The sequence below is a fragment of the Triplophysa rosa genome, linkage group LG19 (genome assembly GCF_024868665.1).
Source record: "Triplophysa rosa linkage group LG19, Trosa_1v2, whole genome shotgun sequence".
NCBI classification, from domain to species: Eukaryota; Metazoa; Chordata; class Actinopteri; order Cypriniformes; family Nemacheilidae; genus Triplophysa; species Triplophysa rosa.
In genome coordinates this window covers 2,452,144-2,472,367 of record NC_079908.1, presented here as the reverse complement: position 1 = coordinate 2,472,367, position 20,224 = coordinate 2,452,144, and the positions used below count along the sequence as shown (strand labels likewise).

The following is a 20,224-nucleotide window of genomic DNA, read 5'->3' as shown; positions in this document are numbered from 1 at the left end:
AGGTAGAAAGTTTACACACAAACACAGTGGTGAGTGGTGACTTTTTAAACGGGTATGCTGAGTGGTGAGACCAGTGCAGCCCTTGCTCACGTTTCACTTGAAAAGATCCCCGCCCCTCCCATCATGTTGTGCACAAACCAGGTCTGAAAAGGCTTGAGGCAAAAGTTTGATCAAAATGATATAAAAGACCCCTATTTATTTTATACAACAAGTAGTGAAGTCTGCGCGTTACCTTGTCGTTTTTTTTTTTAAACAAAAATTTCCACACAAAGCCAGCAGCTGAATGGTTGCACGTCTTTAAGCAACATACAGCAGTGTTTCCTTACTAATTGAATCATGCGAGTCAATTATTCAGATTTCAGCTTATTCAGCAGTTTTAATAAATTGGTGGAATGAAAGACTCATTGATTAAATATGACCTGGCCACACCTACTGGTCGGTTTTAGTGACATAATTAAATTATATACAATACGGGATGCATACCACTCTGTTCCCAGAGCAGCTCTGGGTCTCTCTGATCATTGCCTGGTTCATCTTCTTCCGACCTACAGACAGAAGCTTAAATCTGCCAAGCCTGTAGCAAGAACAGCAAAGAGATGGAGCAGCGAAACAGAGCGGGCCTTACAAGCCTGTTTCGACTGCACGGATTGGAGTGTCTTTGAAGCTGCAGCCACTGATCTGGATGAGTTAACTGACACAGTGACATCCTACATCAGCTTCTGTGAGGACATGTGTATTCCCACCAGGACTCGCTTAACATACAACAATGACAAACCATGGTTTACAATGAAACTGAGACAGCTTCGTCAGGCCAAAGAAGATGCTTACAGAAGTGGGGACAAAGTCTTGTATAATCAGGCCAAAAACACACTGACAAAGGAAATAAGAGCAGCTAAGAGAAGCTACTCTGAAAAGCTGAAGAACCAGTTTTCAGCCAACGACCCTGCATCGGTGTGGAAAGGCCTGAAAGACATTACCAACTACAAGCCATCATCCCCTCAGTCTATGGGTAATCAACGACTGGCTGATGACCTGAACGACTTCTATTGTCGTTTTGAAATGCAGAGTCTCACCCTTCACACCCGCCCTGACCCTATCTCTGCTATACCATTAACACCTCCTCTTGACATTCAACCTGCACTTAAGATCTGCGAAGAGGATGTTTGCCAGCTTTTCCGCAAACAAAAGATCAGAAAAGCACCAGGCCCAGACAATGTCTCACCCTCCTGCCTGAAAGTCTGTGCGGAGCAGCTGTCGCCCATCTTCACTAATATTTTTAACAGATCTTTGGAGCAGTGTGAAGTCCCTTCATGCTTCAAACGCTCCACCATCATCCCTGTACAGAAGAAACCCAAAATATCTGGACTTAATGACTACAGGCCTGTTGCTTTAACATCTGTGGTCATGAAGTCATTTGAGAGACTTGTACTGGCCCACCTGAAGGACATCACCAGACCACTTCTTGATCCCCTCCAGTTTGCTTACCGAGCAAACAGGTCTGTGGACGATGCAGTAAACATGGGACTGCATTACATCCTACAACACCTAGACAGACCAGGGACTTACGTCAGGATCCTGTTTGTAGACTTCAGCTCGGCCTTCAACACCATAATCCCAGACCTCCTCCTGCCCAAGCTTACCCAGCTCTCTGTGCCAACCTCTACCTGTCAGTGGATTATTAACTTCCTGTCGAACAGGCAGCAGCTAGTGAGGTTGGGAAAATTTAAATCCAGCACATGTACCATCAGCACCGGAGCTCCTCAAGGATGTGTTCTTTCTCCACTGCTATATTCACTCTACACAAACGAATGCACCTCTACAGACCCTTCTGTCAAACTCCTGAAGTTTGCAGATGACACCACAGTCATTGGCCTTATTCAAGACGGTGATGAATCTGCCTACAGAAAGGAGGTTGCTCAGCTGGCTGCCTGGTGTAGTCAAAACAACCTAGAGCTGAATGCATTCAAGACAGTGGAGATGATAGTGGATTTCAGAAGGAACCCTCCATCACTTCCTCCCCTCACCATCCTGGACAGCACTGTGGATACTGTGGAGTCATTCAGGTTCCTGGGCTCCACCATCTCTCAGGACCTGAAGTGGGAGTCCCACATAGACTCCATTGTAAAGAAGGCCCAGCAGAGGTTATACTTCCTCCGTCAATTGAGGAAGTTCAACCTACCACAGGAGCTACTGACCCAGTTCTACTCAGTGGTCATCGAATCTGTTCTGTGCACTTCAATTACTGTTTGGTATGGCTCGGCCACCAAATCAGACCTACGAAGACTACAACGGACAGTTCGTAGTGCTGAGAAAATTATTGGTGCTCCTCTGCCCACACTTCAGGACCTGTACGATTCCAGAGTGAAAAACAGGGCAAGAAAAATCATCATTGACTCCACACACCCAGCACACAAACTCTTTGATCTGCTGCCCTCTGGCCGGCGCTTTAGAGCACCAAACACCAGGACTTCCAGACACAGAAGCAGCTTCTTCCCCCAGGCAATCTCCCTCCTAAACAGATAACTGCTCCTTAAGAGCAATATTCCACTTCCACTACTCCTATAGTGTGCACTACTGTGCCTTATTATATCTACATCTTATGTATACATGTATATAACACTACCTCTACTTACTAAATTATCCATTTGCACAAGTGTACATACAATCTGTTAATATGTTTATTCTACTATAGACTAGCGTTCAAATTATATTGGATATATCTTTCTCTGGTTTTCCTAATTTGTCGATGCAAATGACAGTCAGTATAATTTTCAAGTAATCAACAGTTAGGGTACATTTGGAATTTTATTGAACAAACCTCCCACTGACAACAGTATTTATTTAAAAAATGAAAAACTCAAAATGCACTGTTCCAAATTATTATGCACAACAGAGTTTGAAAACATTTCATAGGTTGTAAAAAACTGAAAATGGTCATTTGTTGAATTTGCAGCATTAGGAGGTCATATTTACTGAAATCAAAAGCTATTTCAATCAAAAACATCCTAACAGGGCAAGTTACATGTTAACATAGGACCCCTTCTTTGATATCACCTTCACAATTCTTGCATCCATTGAACTTGTGAGTTTTTGGATAGTTTCTGATTGAATTTCTTTGCAGGATGTCAGAATAGCCTCCCAGAGCTGCTGTTTTGATGCTAACTGCCTCCCACCATCATAGATCTTTCGCTTGAGGATGCTCCAAAGGTTCTCAATAGGGTTGAGGTCAGGGGAGGATGGTGGCCACACCATGAGTTTCTCTCCTTTTATGCCCATAGCAGCCAATGACACAGAGGTATTCTTTGCAGCATGAGATGGTGCATTGTCATGCATGAAGATGATTTTGCTACGGAAGGCATGGTTCTTCTTTTTGTACCATGGAAGAAAGTGCTCAGTCAGAAACTCTACATACCTTGCAGAGTTCATTTTCACACCTTCAGGGACCCTAAAGGGGCCCACCAGCTGTCTCCCCATGATTCCAGCCCAAAACATGACTCCGCCACCTCCTTGCTGACGTCGCAGCGTTGTTGGGACATGGTGGCCATCCACCAACCATCCACTACTCCATCCATCTGGACCATCCAGGGTTGCACGGCACTCATCAGTAAACAAGACTGTTTGAAAATTAGTCTTCATGTATGTGTGGGCCCACTGCAACCGTTTCTGCTTGTGAGCATTGGTTAGGGGTGGCCGAATAGTAGGTTTATGCACAACTGCAAGCATCTGGAGGATCCTACACCTTGAGGTTTTCGGGACTCCCGAGGCACCAGCAGCTTCAAATACCTGTTTGCTGCTTTGCAATGGCATTTTTGCAGCTGCTCTCTTAATCCGATGAATTTGTCTGGAAGAAACCTTCCTCATTCTGCCTTTATCTGCACGAACCCTTCTGTGCTCTGAATCAGCCACAAATCTCTTCACAGTACGATGATCTCGCTTAAGTTTTCGTGAAATATCTAATGTTTTCATACCTTGTCCAAGACATTGCACTATTTGACGCTTTTCGGCAGCAGACAGATCCTTTTTCTTTCCCATATTGCTTGAAACCTGTGGCCTGCTTAATAATGTGGAACGTCCTTCTTAAGTAGTTTTCCTTTAATTGGGCTCACCTGGCAAACTACTTATCACAGGTGTCTGAGATTGATTTCAGTGATCCAAAGAGCACTGAGACACAATACCATCCATAAGTTTAATTGAACAATATAAAATTAAATGTTTACGACACTTAAATCCAATTTGCATAATAATTTGGAACGCAGTGGTATATACTACCCGGTACAATGTCTCTTATATGTTATTATCCCCCATTTTTGTACAAATAGTCTTTATTTTATATATGCATAATTTTAGATCTTTTTAGACTGTAAATCTTATTATATTGTATTGTCATTGTGTTGAAATGTCTGTACTAGAAGCTTCCAACACCAAAGAAAATTCCTTGTGTGTGCAAGCACACTTGGCAATAAAGCTCTTCTGATTCTGATTCTGATTCTATATGCATATTGGTGCCGAAACCCGGGAGGAAGGAGGGACATGCTGTCGGGGAGGCCTCGCCGGCGAGCGGCCTCGCGGTGCTGAGGAGTTCGGGCAGCGTGGACGAGAGAGTCCGCCAGCGGCTGCCTGAAGCGGTGGTGCCGGAGAAAGGGGAGATCAACGGGGGACAAAGGAGACCTCGCTACCGGGCTCCTAGGGCCGAGGTCGGATGGCGGCCCCAGGAAGAGGGAGCGGAGGAGATCGATCCGTTTGCCAGGGGCCCGGAGCCTGCTACTATCCGCCACAGAAAGGGGAAGCACAGGGAACGGGCGACTCGCTGCCGGCTCCCCGAAGAAGAGGGAGCGGAGGAGATCGGGCCGTTTGCCAGGGGCCGGAGCCTGATGCTATCCACCTAAGATGGGGAAGAGCAGGAGACGGACGACTCACTACCGGCTGCCCTCGGGCGAAGAGCCATCGACGACCGCCAGGAGGCGGATGAGAGTCAGGTCGCCCCAGAGCGTCCCCGCACCACCGCGCAGCACCGCGAGGGAGAGCCCTCGGCTGAGGGGAGGTCCGATCGGCAGCGTGTCAGGGAACCGGACCACTTTTTTTTTTTTGTCCTCTCTCCCCTCTCTCGTCCCGGTCGCTCGGGATGCTCCCGGCTCCGTTCTCTCGCCTCGTTCGTGCATGCCCCAGTCACTGGGGCCCTCAAGGGAGAAGGCCCCCGGGGGGGGAGTAAGCACAGGCTCGGTGCTGCCCCCCGGCCTGTGAGGGGTGATGGGGGTATGTAGCGAGGAAGGCGGGGCGAGAGCCGTGGGGCGGGTAAGGCGGGGCCGGCGGCGTAAGTGACAACGAGTGTCAGCTGTGCGATCGCCGGTCCCCGCATGCCTCACGGGGGAGCTCGGGAGCATAAGAGGACGAGCGACCGGACCATCGTGAGAGAGGACCCGGGCCCGGAAACTGTTAAGTTTGTTTATGTTTGTGTGGCCGGCAGTCGACCGTGAGGTGGCTGCCGGCCTTTTATTCTTGGATTATTGTTTATTTATTTTGATTAAAGTTTTGTGAATGATCGCCGGTTCCCACTTCCTTCCTTCCCTTCTATTGAGTGTGTTACAATAGGCTTTAAAATAAACATAATATACCCTTTTAGATCTTAGCAAACAGGTTGGTACATGCAGGGTTAACATGACTTCAGAAATTCTTATCATGCTACAAGGTCAGATTGTGTGATTTTGAAATGCAATTCTTTTCCTTAGGGTCCTCGTGAGGACAAGGGTATTGTTATTGAGTGTGGTGTCTTCAGGAGTGCAAAAAACAAGACCAGGGGCATAAGTGCAATGTTTGCCTGTTCTGGATCCTCCCTGCTTTCGAACACACACAGTTATCTTCAGAAAGACACCGCCAGCCCCTCACCATGCATGTTAAACTACACTCTGACTGTCAACAATCACACATTTACACACAACAGCTACAGGCTCCACTGTATTTATTTTTTAATAATTATTTCCCTAGAGGGAATCTGCTGCATGCCAGACCAAGTCGTCTGTGGCATTTATGTAAAATTGTTTGTATTGGCATACAGTGAGCAGTATCACAATATAAAATGGAAGTGTTCAACTGGGCCTAAACCGAATTAACATCAGATTCACAGATACGGTCTGTCATATTTCACTGTCAGACCATGACCCACTGAGAGGGATGAGATATTGGCTTTTTTCAGACTGATGGATACATAGAACTTTCTAGTCCTTCACAAAGGGAAGTATTGATTGGCTGTGGCTTTGTATTCGGTCTCCATTTGTTGATCAGGCATTGGACCTGAACAGCATGACAAATAACGGTGCTGCTGTTTGGATTCACTTATTGGTCAGTAAGTCGTACAGAATGTGTGAGGCAAAGTGACCAACAGAGAATGTGAAGCTGATGTCACGCCCTATGTTGCATGTTGCTATGGCGTCGCCATCTTNTGTCTATGTGTGTTAGTACGTGTGCATATTGTGTGTGTGGAGTGTTTTGTATGTGGGTATGTCTGTCTTCTGTGTTTTCAACCTTTTCTTGTTTTTGCAGGTACAACTTTAATTATTTTGCTTATAGTCAATATGTCTCATGTACAGCTGCTTTGTAACAATGAAAATTGTAAAAGCGCTATATATAAATAAAGTTGAGTTGAGTTATTATCCCCCATTTTATGTACAATAGTCTTTATTTTATATATGCATATTTTAGACTCTTTTAGACTGTAAATCTTATTATATTGTATTGTCATTGTGTTGAATGTCTGTACTAGAAGCTTCCAACACCAAAGAAAATTCCTTGTGTGTGCAAGCACACTTGGCAATAAAGCTCTTCTGATTCTGATTCTGATTCTATATGCATATTGGTGGGGGTCCAGAGTGGATGGAAGTATGATGTAATTAAGAACCAGGCTCTCGAAACACTTCATGATAACAGGAGTTAATGCCACTGGTCTGTAATCATTAAGGGATGTCACTGCAATCTGCTTTGGAACAGGCACAATTGTAGATGCCTTCAGGCAGGAGGGGACAGAGCATATCAACAGTGATAAGTTGAAGATATTAGTAAATATCTCAACTAGTCTCTGAGAACCCATGAGAATGCCTCTGCCTCCACTCTACTTTATTTTTTATTGCCAGTGAATAGTATTCAGATTTCTTCCACAGGTGATATAAAACGTCTTGGTTATGGATGTAACCTCAGTTCCCTGATGGAGGGAACGAGACGTTGTGTCGAGCCGACAGATAGGGTTCGCTCTTGAGAACCTATCAACTTCTGACTAGTTTAGAAAAGGCCAATGAAATTGGCGAATGAAATTTGCATGCCGGACTCTGCCCCCGGATATCCGGGTATAAAAGGGAGACAGCGTGCTGCATTCATTCACCTTTGGTCTGAGGAGCCTGAGCATCCCTCGACCGCTGCGGCGGGCGGTCAGCGTTGTGGCAAGAAGGACACAACGTCTTGTTCCCTCCATCAGGGAACTGAGGTTACATCCGTAACCAAGACGTTCCCTTTCTGTCGGTCTCTCGACGTTGTGTCGAGCCAACAGATGGGGTTCCTATGGAAAACGCCACAGCGCTGTGCCGCATCACAATCTCCAGCGGAGCGACGCTGACTGGCCTGGGCGAGTCAGACGAGCACTAGCGCAAATTGTAACCGTCCAGTGGAGAGGTAGGGGGTCCCAGAGCTTTTGAAGAAAAGGTGGGAAGCCCCTGCCACCGGCCGTCACGGGCGGAGGCCTTGATTCTCTAACAGCGAAAAGCCGCCCGGCACCGTAAGCGCCACTGGGTAAGCATTATTCCTCCCTGGGGGGAAAACGCTACAGAGACCACTACCTCCGTAGGGAGGAATTAGTGGAGACACCAACATGGTCTCACCAACAGGGGAGAACTCATGGGAAATTGTGCGGACTGAAGGAGTTAACCGCAAGGTGGGAGTCCACCTAGGGACGTCATGGGTTACCGAGGTGGGAACCAATCATGAGGATACATCAGACGGAACCGCCCACTGGGGGGGGGTTACCACGTCTGGAGCACTAGGTCCAGTTAGAGCTAAGTAGATGGCTCAACTGTTCCCCGGCCTAAGGGGGCAGGGCTGCTCTGCCCAGCCGAGTGATGGATGGAATGTCTGTTGTTTATCCAGTGGGGAAAGAAGGGAGGCGGAAATAGCCGCTGACCCACCTAAGGAAGGGGGAAGGGCTTTCGCAGGCGTACGCCCTACCGACTGCCGGTCCTACATGTTGCCTTGCAGGACGCGCGGTTCCACGTGTAGGTTGTAGAACCTCGCGAAGGAGATGGGCATAGCCCAACCCCGCAGCTCTGCAAATGTCTGCCAAAGAGGCGCACTGAGCCAGTGCCCATGAGGAGTGTGCCTCACTCCCTAACGGGTAGGGGCGATCTTGAGATCGGTCTGCCGTAGCGACGGCATCCACGATCCAGTGCGCCAGCCTCTGTTTGGAGACAGCCCTCCCCTTCTGTTGACCTCCAAAACAGACAAAGAGCTGATCAGAGCTTCTGAAGCTCTGCGTGCAGTCCAAGCAGAGGCGCAGTGCGCGTACTGGACAACACGGATGGGGTTGGGTCTTCCTCCCCAGTGGGGAGCACCTGCAGGTTCACCACCTGGTCTCTAGGTGGGAGTGGTGGGAACTTTGGGCACGTAGCCGGGCCGGGGTCTCAGGAACACATGAGAATCACCGGGCCCGAGTTCTAGGCAATCTGTGGACACGGAGGGTGCTTGTAGGTCCCCTACCCTCTTGGAGGTGAGCGCCATCAGGAGAGCTGTCTTTATCGTGAGGTGAGAAAGAGCAGCAGCTCCGAGGGGCTCGAAGGGGGGGGCTCTTGAGGCCCGCCACCTAGGTCGCAAGAGGGTATGGAGCGCGGATGAGGCGGTCGCCTTCTCGTGCCCCTTAGGAACCAAATGACCAGGTCGGGCTGTCTTAGAGGCTTCCCAGCAACTGGGTCGTGATGAGCGGCCGTAGCATCTACATACACTCCCAGTGAGGAGGGAGGAGAGGTTACTCTCCAGTCTCTCTTGTGGAAGGGACAGCACGTTCCCGATCGAGCAACTCCAAGGGTCTTCTCTCGAGAAGAGCACCAGGACGAGAAGAGGCGTCACTTATGGGCGTATAGCCGCCTAGTGGCCGAGGCCCTAGCCTGAGAGATGTCCCAACCATCGCAGGGGGTGGGCCACTCAGGATCTTCTTGTCCCGTCCAGACATGGAAGTTCCAGGGGTCTGCCTGGGATGCCATTACATGCCCTTCCCCTGTGACAGAAGGTCCTCTGTCAGGGGAATCGGCCAGTGGGGAGTTGTTATCAGAAGCACCAGCTCTGAGAACCAAGTCCGGTTGGGCCGGTAGGGCGCAACTAGTACCACTTGATGCTCCTCTTCCCTGACCTTGCACAGGGTCTGTGCAATGCAGCTCACTGGGGGGAAGGCGTACTTCCGCTTGTCCCGCGGTCAGCTGTGCGCAAGGGCTTCCGTGCCGAGGGGTGCCTCGGTCAGGGAGTACCAAAGCGGACAATGGGTGGAGTCCGGGGAGGCAACAAGTCCACCTGTGCCTGGCCGAACTGCTGCCAAATGAGCTGGCGCGGGGATGGAGTCGCCACTCTCCACGAGGCGTCGACTGACGAGAGAGCGCGTCGGCTGTCTGGTTCAGGACGCCTGGCATATGTGTGGCTCGCAGGGAGCTGATCACCTGCTGACTCCAAAGAACGAGGCGTCGGGCAAGTCGTGTTAGCTGCCGTGAGCGAACGCCACCCTGACGATTGATATACCCAACGGCAGCTGTGCTGTCCGTCCGGACCAGCACGAACTTGCCCCACACGAGAGGTTGTAACCTCCTCAGTGCAAGTAGCACAGCCCACAACTCTAGGCAGTTGATATGCCAACGCAGGTGGGGGCCCGTCCCGCAAGAGTTGTCGATAATGTGTCTGCAGTGTCCGGCATTAACCATACAGCTGAGGCTATAAAGAAAAAGTTTACCACCCTTGCAAGCGAAACAAAAAAGAAAATGGCCCTACAGGCAAGGGAGATGAAGAAAACGGGAGGGGGAACAAGCAAGCTCCAACGCAAACACAATGCTAAAACGTTACTTATAGGAGCTTTGCAGAAGTGGACAGTAACGAAGTAAATTTACCTGAGTACTGTACTTAAGTAAACTTTTTGAGTATCTGTACTCTACTTGAGTATTATTTTTTCTGAGTACTTGTACTTTAACTTCACTACATTTGAAAGACAAATATCATACTTTTTACTCCACTACATTTATAAAAAGGTCCAAAAGTAGAAAATGGTTTCTATGCAGCGGGTTTTCCTGTGTGCGCAATTTATCTGGCTTGCGATCTGCCAGGACCTTTTACTGTTGCCAAGTATTTCAGTTTTTCTAAGCTCGCGGTTTTCCGGCAAGCTTTGAATGGCCATTTGGCAGATTTGTTACGCAAATCTGGCAACTCTGGGATCTTCGACGCTAAACTAATGTGAACGTAGGCGCTGTTACACCGTTGATAGCGCTCTAAAAAGGCAAATAGAACAATAAAAGACGAAAAAGGCACATGTTAAAATGTGGTGTAATCATCTGTGGGTTACGATCAGTCAAAGATCGTAGAAACATTGTCATGAAAATGATCGGCATAACGGCTAAACGGTAAATAAGCATCACATACACCTTGAGCTACGCGTGCGTGTTAACTTCTGCTCTGCTGCTGTATCATTTAAAGCGATTTGGACAATGAATAAAGTTTTTACTGAAGTAACTGTAGTTGAAGTATTCCTGTTGAAATAAAAACAACAGAACCCTGCCCAAAATACAACAGAAAATGTAATGGATTTAATGGATATAATGGGAATTGTACTATGGATACTTGTTGTCTACTTGTATGTGATGGATTCTATTGGTGGGATGGTAAATCCTATTGGAATAAAACCCAAAACACACTACAAAGAGGAATTTAATTTAAAAATCTCATTCTAATTCAAAAATTCATTGTTTTTTTTTCAGCAGGGATGGTATTTGCAGTAAAACCACAGTATCCGTAAATTTACCATTTTCTATATATAGGAACCATACTCCAATTAATAATCTTTAGTAAAACCACAGCAACTAAAAATACCATAGTTTCATTATACTAGCTATAGTTTATGTTTGTAGTTAAATTATGGTAATACAAATGGTAACAAATCCAACAAACACATGGCTTCTACACTTTACTATTTACAAGAACCTTAGTACTTCCTGGTAAATTGCTGCTAAAACTGGTAAAGAGAATATACAAAATAAAAAAACACTGCTCATTAATACATATAGGACTAGGGGGCTAATGAGGATAATTAGGCTAAATGATCATACGGGATTATATCTAAACTAAACATATATGTGCTAAACATATAAAGCTCTTAAAGGAGTTGCTCACTGCAAAATTTGCCACCATTGACTTTCCATAGTAGGAATAAAAATGACTATGGAAAGTCAATGGGGGCAAATTTTGAAGTGAACTACTCCTTTAATACAACTGATACTGTGAGCTACTGAGTGTATTCAGTAGGTTGCTTCAGAGGCATAAGGTATACGACAATAAAACAATGCACAACTGACATAAAGGAAATTTACTTTTAATACTTGAGTACTTTTAAAAGCATGTACTTCTCTACTTTTACTTAAGTAAGAATCTGTCTTTACAACTTTTACTTGTAGTGGAGTAATATTTGACCAGTAGTATCTGTACTTTCACTCAAGTAAGGAAGTTGTGTACTTCGTCCACCTCTGGTGCTTTGTCATCAAATTGTAACCCATCGTCAGGGTCCTCCAAGAGTCATTCTTCCATTAAACATCTCCTGTCTTCATTTTGAATTATTAATAAATGTAATGCCATTGTTGGACAGCGCAATTGTGAGCAGTTTTTCTGTTAGTTTTTAAATAATTTTGAAGTTAGGACAGCTGTGGGGTTGTCCTAAAGTTAAGACCGTTACGAAGATTATTTGTCAAGTTAAGACGCTTCTGTAATACCCGTTTCCTATCTGTAGTTAAAATAAGATTATGCACTTGATTATGCTGTTCTGTAATGGCTTTTGTCCTAAATGAGGTCCTAACTGAAATTACCATGGTTACCAAACAGATAGGATAGGATTTTCAAGTTACGATCTTTCTGTAATACGCCCCCTGTAGTCTAAGTTGTTTATAAGTAATGGAAATCATTTTTTGGAGCCCCAGATGTATGCACTGTTTTGTTTGTTTCACGGTTTTTGAGTTGTCTTTGGACGTTATCTTATCGAAGGAAGAGAACAATTGATCCCCACAGGGACCATAAGTGAGACTGTGGTCTGTGGACATAAATCAAGTTATTAGTATTGAAGTCATTGAAAGATGTTATATATGTGTATATATATATATATATATATATATATATATAGCTTTGCAGTGGCGCTTTTGCAAAAATGAATGAACCAAAACTGGAGAAATGGCTCTTTGGTTAAAAAAGGTTCCCGACCGCTGGACAGTACTATGCAGTACTATGCAGACAGTATGCATTACTGTCTCTCGTGTATGTGTTTGGAACTCCCTTCCTTTGTTTGATTTGATGCAGCACCGCAAGATCCGACAGGCGGATGACATCAGAGTTAGGGGTGGGAGAAAAATGTATTCTCGTTGAATATCGATTCAATCTGCTAGCGATTCGAATCGATTCACAAATTTCGAAAATAGATTTTTTTAAATGTTAGTAAATATACAGTAATAACAAGACGTCTTTGGAACAAATAAGGCGGAAGTCTACTTCAAAAGCGGTGCAGCACCCTGACCTCTTACGCGCAAACACAGTGGACAATATAGGAGCATTAGAGAAAGAGAGAAACCCAAATACATTCAGCCCTGTAGGACTAAACTGCAAGATAAATGAAATATATTTTAAGGATGGTCTTTCTCTGCATCTGCTCTGTGCAGTGAGCGAGCGGCAGGGAGAAACAGTACTCATTCAATATACTAACGTTATACCGCAGCTAACTTGTCAGTATGTGCAAAATAACGTTTCCCAAAACCTGTCACTGTTTAGACTTAAGAACATGAACATACTTTTGTAAATATGCACAGTTTGTTAGCTAGATGGACACGCTGGGGGCTCTGCATGGGACTAATACACTAATATTGGTAAAATAACCTCTCTTTTAATGTATGTGTATGATGATTTTGTCATACGATGTGGCAATGCGTGGAACATGCGTTTAACATACAGCACTAATGAGTCCCGTTGAATTTAGGGGCAGTCGTGGCCTAATGGTTACCCCTACCTGCTCCCCGGGTGCTGCAGTGATAGCTGCCCACTGCTCCTGGTGTACATGTGTTCATGACTTGCTGTGCGTCTGTTCACTACTCTCTGGATGGGTTAAATGCAGAGGTTACATTTCGGGTATGGGTCACCATATCTGACAAATACTGTAGGTCACTTTACCTTTTTACTTCATTACTATTATGTACTTGTTTTAATGTCTGACAGTAGAATAACGTCAATGAGAATGGCTTTACTGGGCACTCAGTTGTATTAAAATACAATATGTGACAGTTCTAAGAGTAGTTAGCCAAAGTACCAACACTAGTCTGGCTCTGAGCGCAAATGTTACGCGATGACATCTTAAACATGCTAAAAAGTACATCAAGAATGGATTCTGAATCGAATTGTGACCCTAAGAATGGATTCTGAATCGAATCGTGAGGGACCAAATGATTCCCACCCCTAATCAAAATGCCGCGAGAGTGATTCGAAATTAAACTTTTTATGTTTTTTCTAATCGCTCTTGCTGTACATCCACCAATGTCATCCACCTGTCGGATCTTGCGGTGCCGCATCAAGTCGAACAAGCCTAATGACTGGCCAAATGTTACCTTGACAACACCGCACATGCTCTCTGAATCCAGCGCTCGTTTGTTGAAGATAAACTTGAAAATACATTTTTAATAATTCTTGTTGAATGTTGTATAACTAATTATGTCTTATTTCACCTTGTTTTTTTCACTCCACTTGGTATTAATAAAGGAAATTCATGATAAAGGAAACCTATAAACAAGTAGCTATTTTTAAACATACTTTCCTATAAACTAAATTATCTTACATTATATTTTACCTATCTTAAATCATAACTATCACTGACAAAAATAGTGAAAAACAAATACTAACTAAAATATAGCTGCAAGCAGTGACACAGGGCCAAGCCCCCGAAGGCACCGCAAGAACCACATGATCGAAAACGGCAGAAAAGGAACATACATGGAAAAAAAGGACAGGTTGAGAACAAAACATAGACTTAACATAAAAATGATTACACTTTGCTCACGGGACTCGAACCTACAACCTTGATGTCTCAGAGTGTGGGGTTTAACTGCCTCAGACAGAACTGCACGTTTTGGCCAAAACAGGCCTATAATACACTCGGTGCAATTTGGCGGCACTGACGCAAGTGTTTTTTTCTAGTTTCAACCCAACGCAGTTATCATTTTCACGTCATGCAGCACGTTGTTCAAATACCAAATGCATTTGCGCCCATTTTATTATGGGCATGCTGGTCTGAAAATGAGGTGTGTTCAGGCGCATTGTTGGTGTGTTGCTATTTTGAGGCAACTGGTCCTTACTGGTCCTTGGAGTTTAGAATTTGGAGTGAGCAGGGCATGTGTGTGCCGTTTAAAAGACGTTTGTTAGATGTTTGGAATGCACTTTGCAAAGGGATTGACATAATTTCCTCATTATCTTCAGCTGGCATGTTCCTGTGACAACTCAGCATGGTGTCCATCAGCAGAGGTCGCTGTAAGCATAAAGCATAACTGTTGCAAATAAACATACTGTACATTTTATATTTTAAAAAGTTTAATAATATAAACATTAATATACTGTATATATATAACTTTTTAAAATATAAAATGTATGTTTATTTACAACAGTTATGCTTTATTAAAACAGCGACATCTGCTGACGGACACCATGCTGCTTTGTCACAGGAACATGCCAGCTGAAGATAAGGCGGTATTTATGTCACTCCCATTGTCAAGTGCATTCCAAACGTCTCCCAAACGGCACGCACATGCCCTGCTCACTCCAAAGTCTAAACTCCAAGGGCTCTGCCCTTCGAAGGAAGTAGGGCATAGGAGTGATCACTTCCATGTGGAATTTGCCCAGTGATGGTTTGGCACGAATACACGTACCGTTTCAACCCTAGTATCCATCTATATTATAAAGACAACATATTAAATAATTGGCTATAAGTAATGTTGGATGTATAAACAAAAACATTTGTACTGTATATTTTACTGTAGCAACTTTCATGACATCTTTACGAACAATACTGCATTACAAACTCAAATGAGTGAGATAGAGTAAAGGAAACGGTCTAAAAATCTACTATAACTCAATATAAACATAAACATTTAACATTTTTCTGGAATATCCTGGGGACCCCTTAGAAACTTTTGGAGGCCCCCTGGGGGTCCGCAGACCCCGGTTTATTAATGAAATATATAGTATTGAAAAAAGGCAAATTTAGTAAGAGTAAGAGTAAAACCAATAGCAAGTTTATAGCAGGTAAAAATGTTACTGTCATGTCAATCAGAATCAAGTGAAACCAAACAAACGACAGGGAAATGTGGTTAGTGTTCCACATAATAAACTGAATTATTAGTAAGCTCAGCTCCCTTTAGTTACCATAGCTAACTGACAAAATGTTTCATATCAAATCCATTAGTGTTTATTTTTGTGTGTAAAGTCATTGAGCAACTGACCTGTGTATCAGGTCAATTTCAATAAGACATTGTAGCGATTATAAACAGTGAATATATGATTTACATCTTACCTTCACACCATCTGTCTTCTTGCTGACCCCACTTTTTCCTCCTGAATGAGACACATAGAAAAAGATGGAAATGGCTATAAGAATGGGCACAAATGCCCAGAAAAGCATAGCGAAGGGCATAGCACTGGTGTGCTGTCTATCTCAAGCTCTGTTGAGTTTCTAAAACAGGTGCTGGGATTTTCCAGCAGAGCATAACCACACATTCCCACACCCCAGAAACTGTTTAATATATGGTTGCTCAAAATAAACACCAAATCAGCTATAGTCATTAATTTTGATCTCTTATTAAAATGTGTTTATATCCATCAAAGAAAAAACAAGCAGACAAGAATTACGCCAGAAATCCAGAAGCATTTAAGATAGAGTCCCTCAACATGACTTTAACTAGCTTCATCAATGCCAAGCCAGGTTTTTAAAAGCCCCTTAAATTTGTCACCAATTAAATCATTCTTTCATCTCACCCATCAACCTGTAATCAGTTATTATACATTGAATAAGATACATTGTATTATAGTATGTGAATTCCCCAACCTGTTTTGACTCTTATTACGGTCATAAGATCAGACATTAATAAAATTGAACAATGGACAGAGTGCTGTTACTATATACAGTACATTGTAATTATGTGCGTTATTTTAAACAGTTAGTAGATAATATATCTGTATACAGTATCTGTTTCTGGTTAGCTCAGGATAAAGGTGATGAACAATCATGGAGTGTTAGAAATGTAACCCCAATGCAAAACCGGTTGTTAAACTTGTCACCATGACATCAGGTGGCGTAATCTATTTTAGATGTCTGACCTTTCACAGACACCACTCCACAGTAACCACCATAATAAAAGAAACAAGCAGTTTACTAAATATAGATATTGCTCAGTTTAGGGCTTAGCACCTTTGTCATTTTGCTGAATGTTTAGGTTGTGCGGTCTTGAATGTGTTATAATTTTCAGAAATCCATTTTAAGCCCACATTTCAGTAAAAACAGGGCATTAATGTATATTTTTAACTAAATCAAAATTACTCAATGATGGTAATTTCTAATTCCAGTCATTCAGTCATGTGTCACTACCCTTGCTGGATTCACCACAGAAAGCTTGTAATATTGGTTTGTAATTTGCCCTGTCCGGTCGACTTTTCCGGAGATCCTTATATGGTGTCTTTCGTCTCCGCATCATTTCGTCACATTCGTACACAGAATGAAGAGGATCCGGCTGCTAGCCAGCGCGTCTATGCTGCGAGTGACAGGCGATTTTATGGAACGAAAATTGTGCCTAAACTTAACAAACAAATCCAACGTTTTGCAAACAAACGCAACCTTTTATGCAAAAGAAATAAACTCTGAAACAAACAGAAAGCGTTTTACAAATACATAATGCAATTCGAGAGAAAATGCAAAGGTGTACCATATAAATGTACTGTGTTTAAGTCTCACCTTTTTATGAGATTCTCTCAGCTTGATTTTCTCACAAATGTAACGTCCAGATTTTCTCACAAACGTTACCGTGCAGATTTTCTCACAAATGTTAACGTGCAGATTTTCTCACAAACGTTACCGTGCAGATTTTCTCACAAATGTTAACGTGCAGATTTTCTCACAAATGCATGTGCAACTTCCTCTTACAAAACAACAGGTGGTACTATTGGGAATTTGACACCAGTTTCTATAGGAAGAAGCCATGAACATTACCTTGCGTGCCACCCTTGCCAGTGCCAGAAACTGAATTAATTTCATTCATTAAGTTTCATTCAGTTAGTCTCATGAAATTTATTGAAACTGTTAATAATAATCAGTTGCTGTTCTTAATAATAAATAATGAATTATGCATTGGTTTTAATATACAAATAACGTACAACAAACTGGATGCATTTGCAATGTTGTCACCCCTTCCACCCCATCTCATTCTCTCGTTCTTGTTTCCCAACTGTTTACTTTCACAAAACACACTACTTTTACAAGGATACTTTCTTATAAGGGAATTTTGACATCATTTTGTGTTTATATCAGGGCCGGCACTAGGCATGGGCAGGGGTGGGCTGAACCCACATAAACGTCTGTCTTGCCCACCCAATGAGAATCAAAAAATAACACCAAAAATTGTTGTATTTTCTATTGGCTGAAAGCAACGTCACTCTTCACTTCACTGCTCTGGCTTTAGTTTGTAACAGAGAAGCATGCTACATGCTACAGGTCTGCGCAAAGGAATTTTAGACGCACTGCACATATGTAAAATTAAGCATGAAAATTCAATTGTGCAGTAAAATCAGATTCATTTATTCGTTTTTGCGGTCTTATTTTGTGCTGTTAACAAACAGCTATTATTTGCTTGCAATATATAGGCTAGATTTTAACCTATTGACTTTCAGTAATGACTGAAAGCTCCATCTTCCGAAGCTCCCGCTTCAGAAATAAATCTGTCTCTCTCCATCTCAAACACCCCAATTCACGCTGCAGGTTTATGTCCAGTTTACATAACCGCTTTATTTAATGTGTAAAACATCAATGAAATTACTATATAATTTATACACAATTACTATATAAAAGGCAATAATCAACAATAATTATTTTTTGATTTAAACTGGCAGTCTTCTGTAATGAATGCCTGTTTGTTATATTTATAACATCATAAATCATTTAAATCCTGCATGTATTGCAGTCGTATACTGCAGTGTTTGTTGAATCCCAACAAAAGCAAACCTCAAGAGTGACTGAGAGCATGATAATAAACTAATTTTAAAAAATCTGGGTTATTTCATAAAACTCTTTTTTACTTTTTCGAACGTGTACAAACATTAGTTTTGTGTTGCTTGAAACTAAATATGAACTTGTTTTTTGCGGTGTTTCTGTTTTAAAAATACACATCATCTTTTCTGTTGTTTTGACCTGTTTTCACCAGTTCATTTTCTCCAAATAAATAAAAAGAAATTATATGAAATTTGGGAGAAATGTTGTCAGAAGTTCACAGAAATAAACAAAAATGATCATTTTACCAGAACACATTCTTATCAGAAAAAAGGAAAATACTTTTGAAATGGACTCTTAATTTTGTCTGCAGCTATACTGTCTGTGTGGTTGGGGTATATGACCACCCAGGATATCTGCTAGTCCACCCTTCTGCACCTGGAAGGAACCGGGCCTGGTTTATATGTCAATTTTTTGTAAGATTTTAGTATTTTGCGCTCTTTCTGATATGCGACCCGGTTTTCAGTGATTTTTCTGCATGAAAGTTGCATTGATACACATTTTTGACTTTTATCCATAGCAACTCATAGATAAAAAGTATTTAACATTATGTCTAAACACTATGGCATTAAAGTAGAGAGTTGTCTAGGCTATAAAAGATGAAAAAGCAAATAAATCGTCGTGGCAGTTGTTTCAGTCAGTCGTCTACATTGTTTGGTTGCCATATGCCTATTTAGGTTTAAAATGAATGCTGCTATTTTTTTGGCTATTTCAAGCTAATTGGGCAATTTTTGCAATAAAATAAACCAGCACAAAAAAACTGTAATATAAATGTAAGTCAAACAATTGAACTATCTGCTGTTTTGGGAGAAGTTGCATAACTGAGAAAATCTGCACGGTCACATTTGTGAGAAAATCTGCACGTTAACATTTGTGGGAAAATCTGCACGTTAACATTTGTGAGAAAATCAAGCTGAGAGAATCTCATAAAAAGGTGAGACTTAAACACAGTACATTTATATGGTACACCTTTGCATTTTCTCTCGAATTGCATTATGTATTTGTAAAACGATTTCTGTTTGTTTCAGAGTTTATTTCTTTTGCATAAAAGGTTGCGTTTGTTTGCAAAACGCTGGATTTGTTTGTTAAGTTTAGGCACAATTTTCGCTCCATACGATTTGTAGTGTACTCACAACTGTTGGGTAGGATTTTATACAACGTTTAGTATTATTTATGGCGGCGTTTAGTACTTTTACATTTAAACGCCAAGCAGTGTTGACATCTGGGGATTCATCATTTGTGAAAAACAAGAAAGAACGAACTGAAGACGGTTTACAAAGAAAGAGGGAATGTGATCGGACTCGTGCGAAAATTAATATTGGCAAGGCATTTCAAAGGTGGTTGTAAACGGATGCAGACATCGCTTTATTTCTTCTGTACAAAGACAAATTTTTAATATTTCAATAGATAACACAAAAACCTTAGCGCACTTGTTGTGTTAATATAGACGCCGGGTAGAGTTTCATCGGTTGTTCTTTCTCTCTTTATGTTCATTATGATAAATGTAATTTAAGCCCTATTCGCCCGGGATTATTATTATCTGGGGACCTCGTGTGATTTAGAAATGACCTCCCCACATCTGTATTTCATTAGCACGAACAAGTGAAGCCTGTGATTTTACTCAAATTTAGGGATTTATATCCCGGATATGATGGCAAGGCATTGCATATA

The 20,224-nt window shown here is 42.7% G+C and overlaps 1 protein-coding gene across 1 annotated transcript in view; it reads right to left on the bottom strand.

Annotated features, from left to right (window-relative positions):
• camk2a (calcium/calmodulin-dependent protein kinase II alpha) overlaps positions 1–20,224 on the bottom strand; it is a 129,950-nt gene that overhangs the window by 60,572 nt on the left and 49,154 nt on the right. The window contains exon 6 of the mRNA XM_057360933.1: positions 15,812–15,852. Coding sequence (XP_057216916.1) covers positions 15,812–15,852 — 41 coding nt within the window. The remainder of the gene's footprint in view (positions 1–15,811; positions 15,853–20,224) is intronic.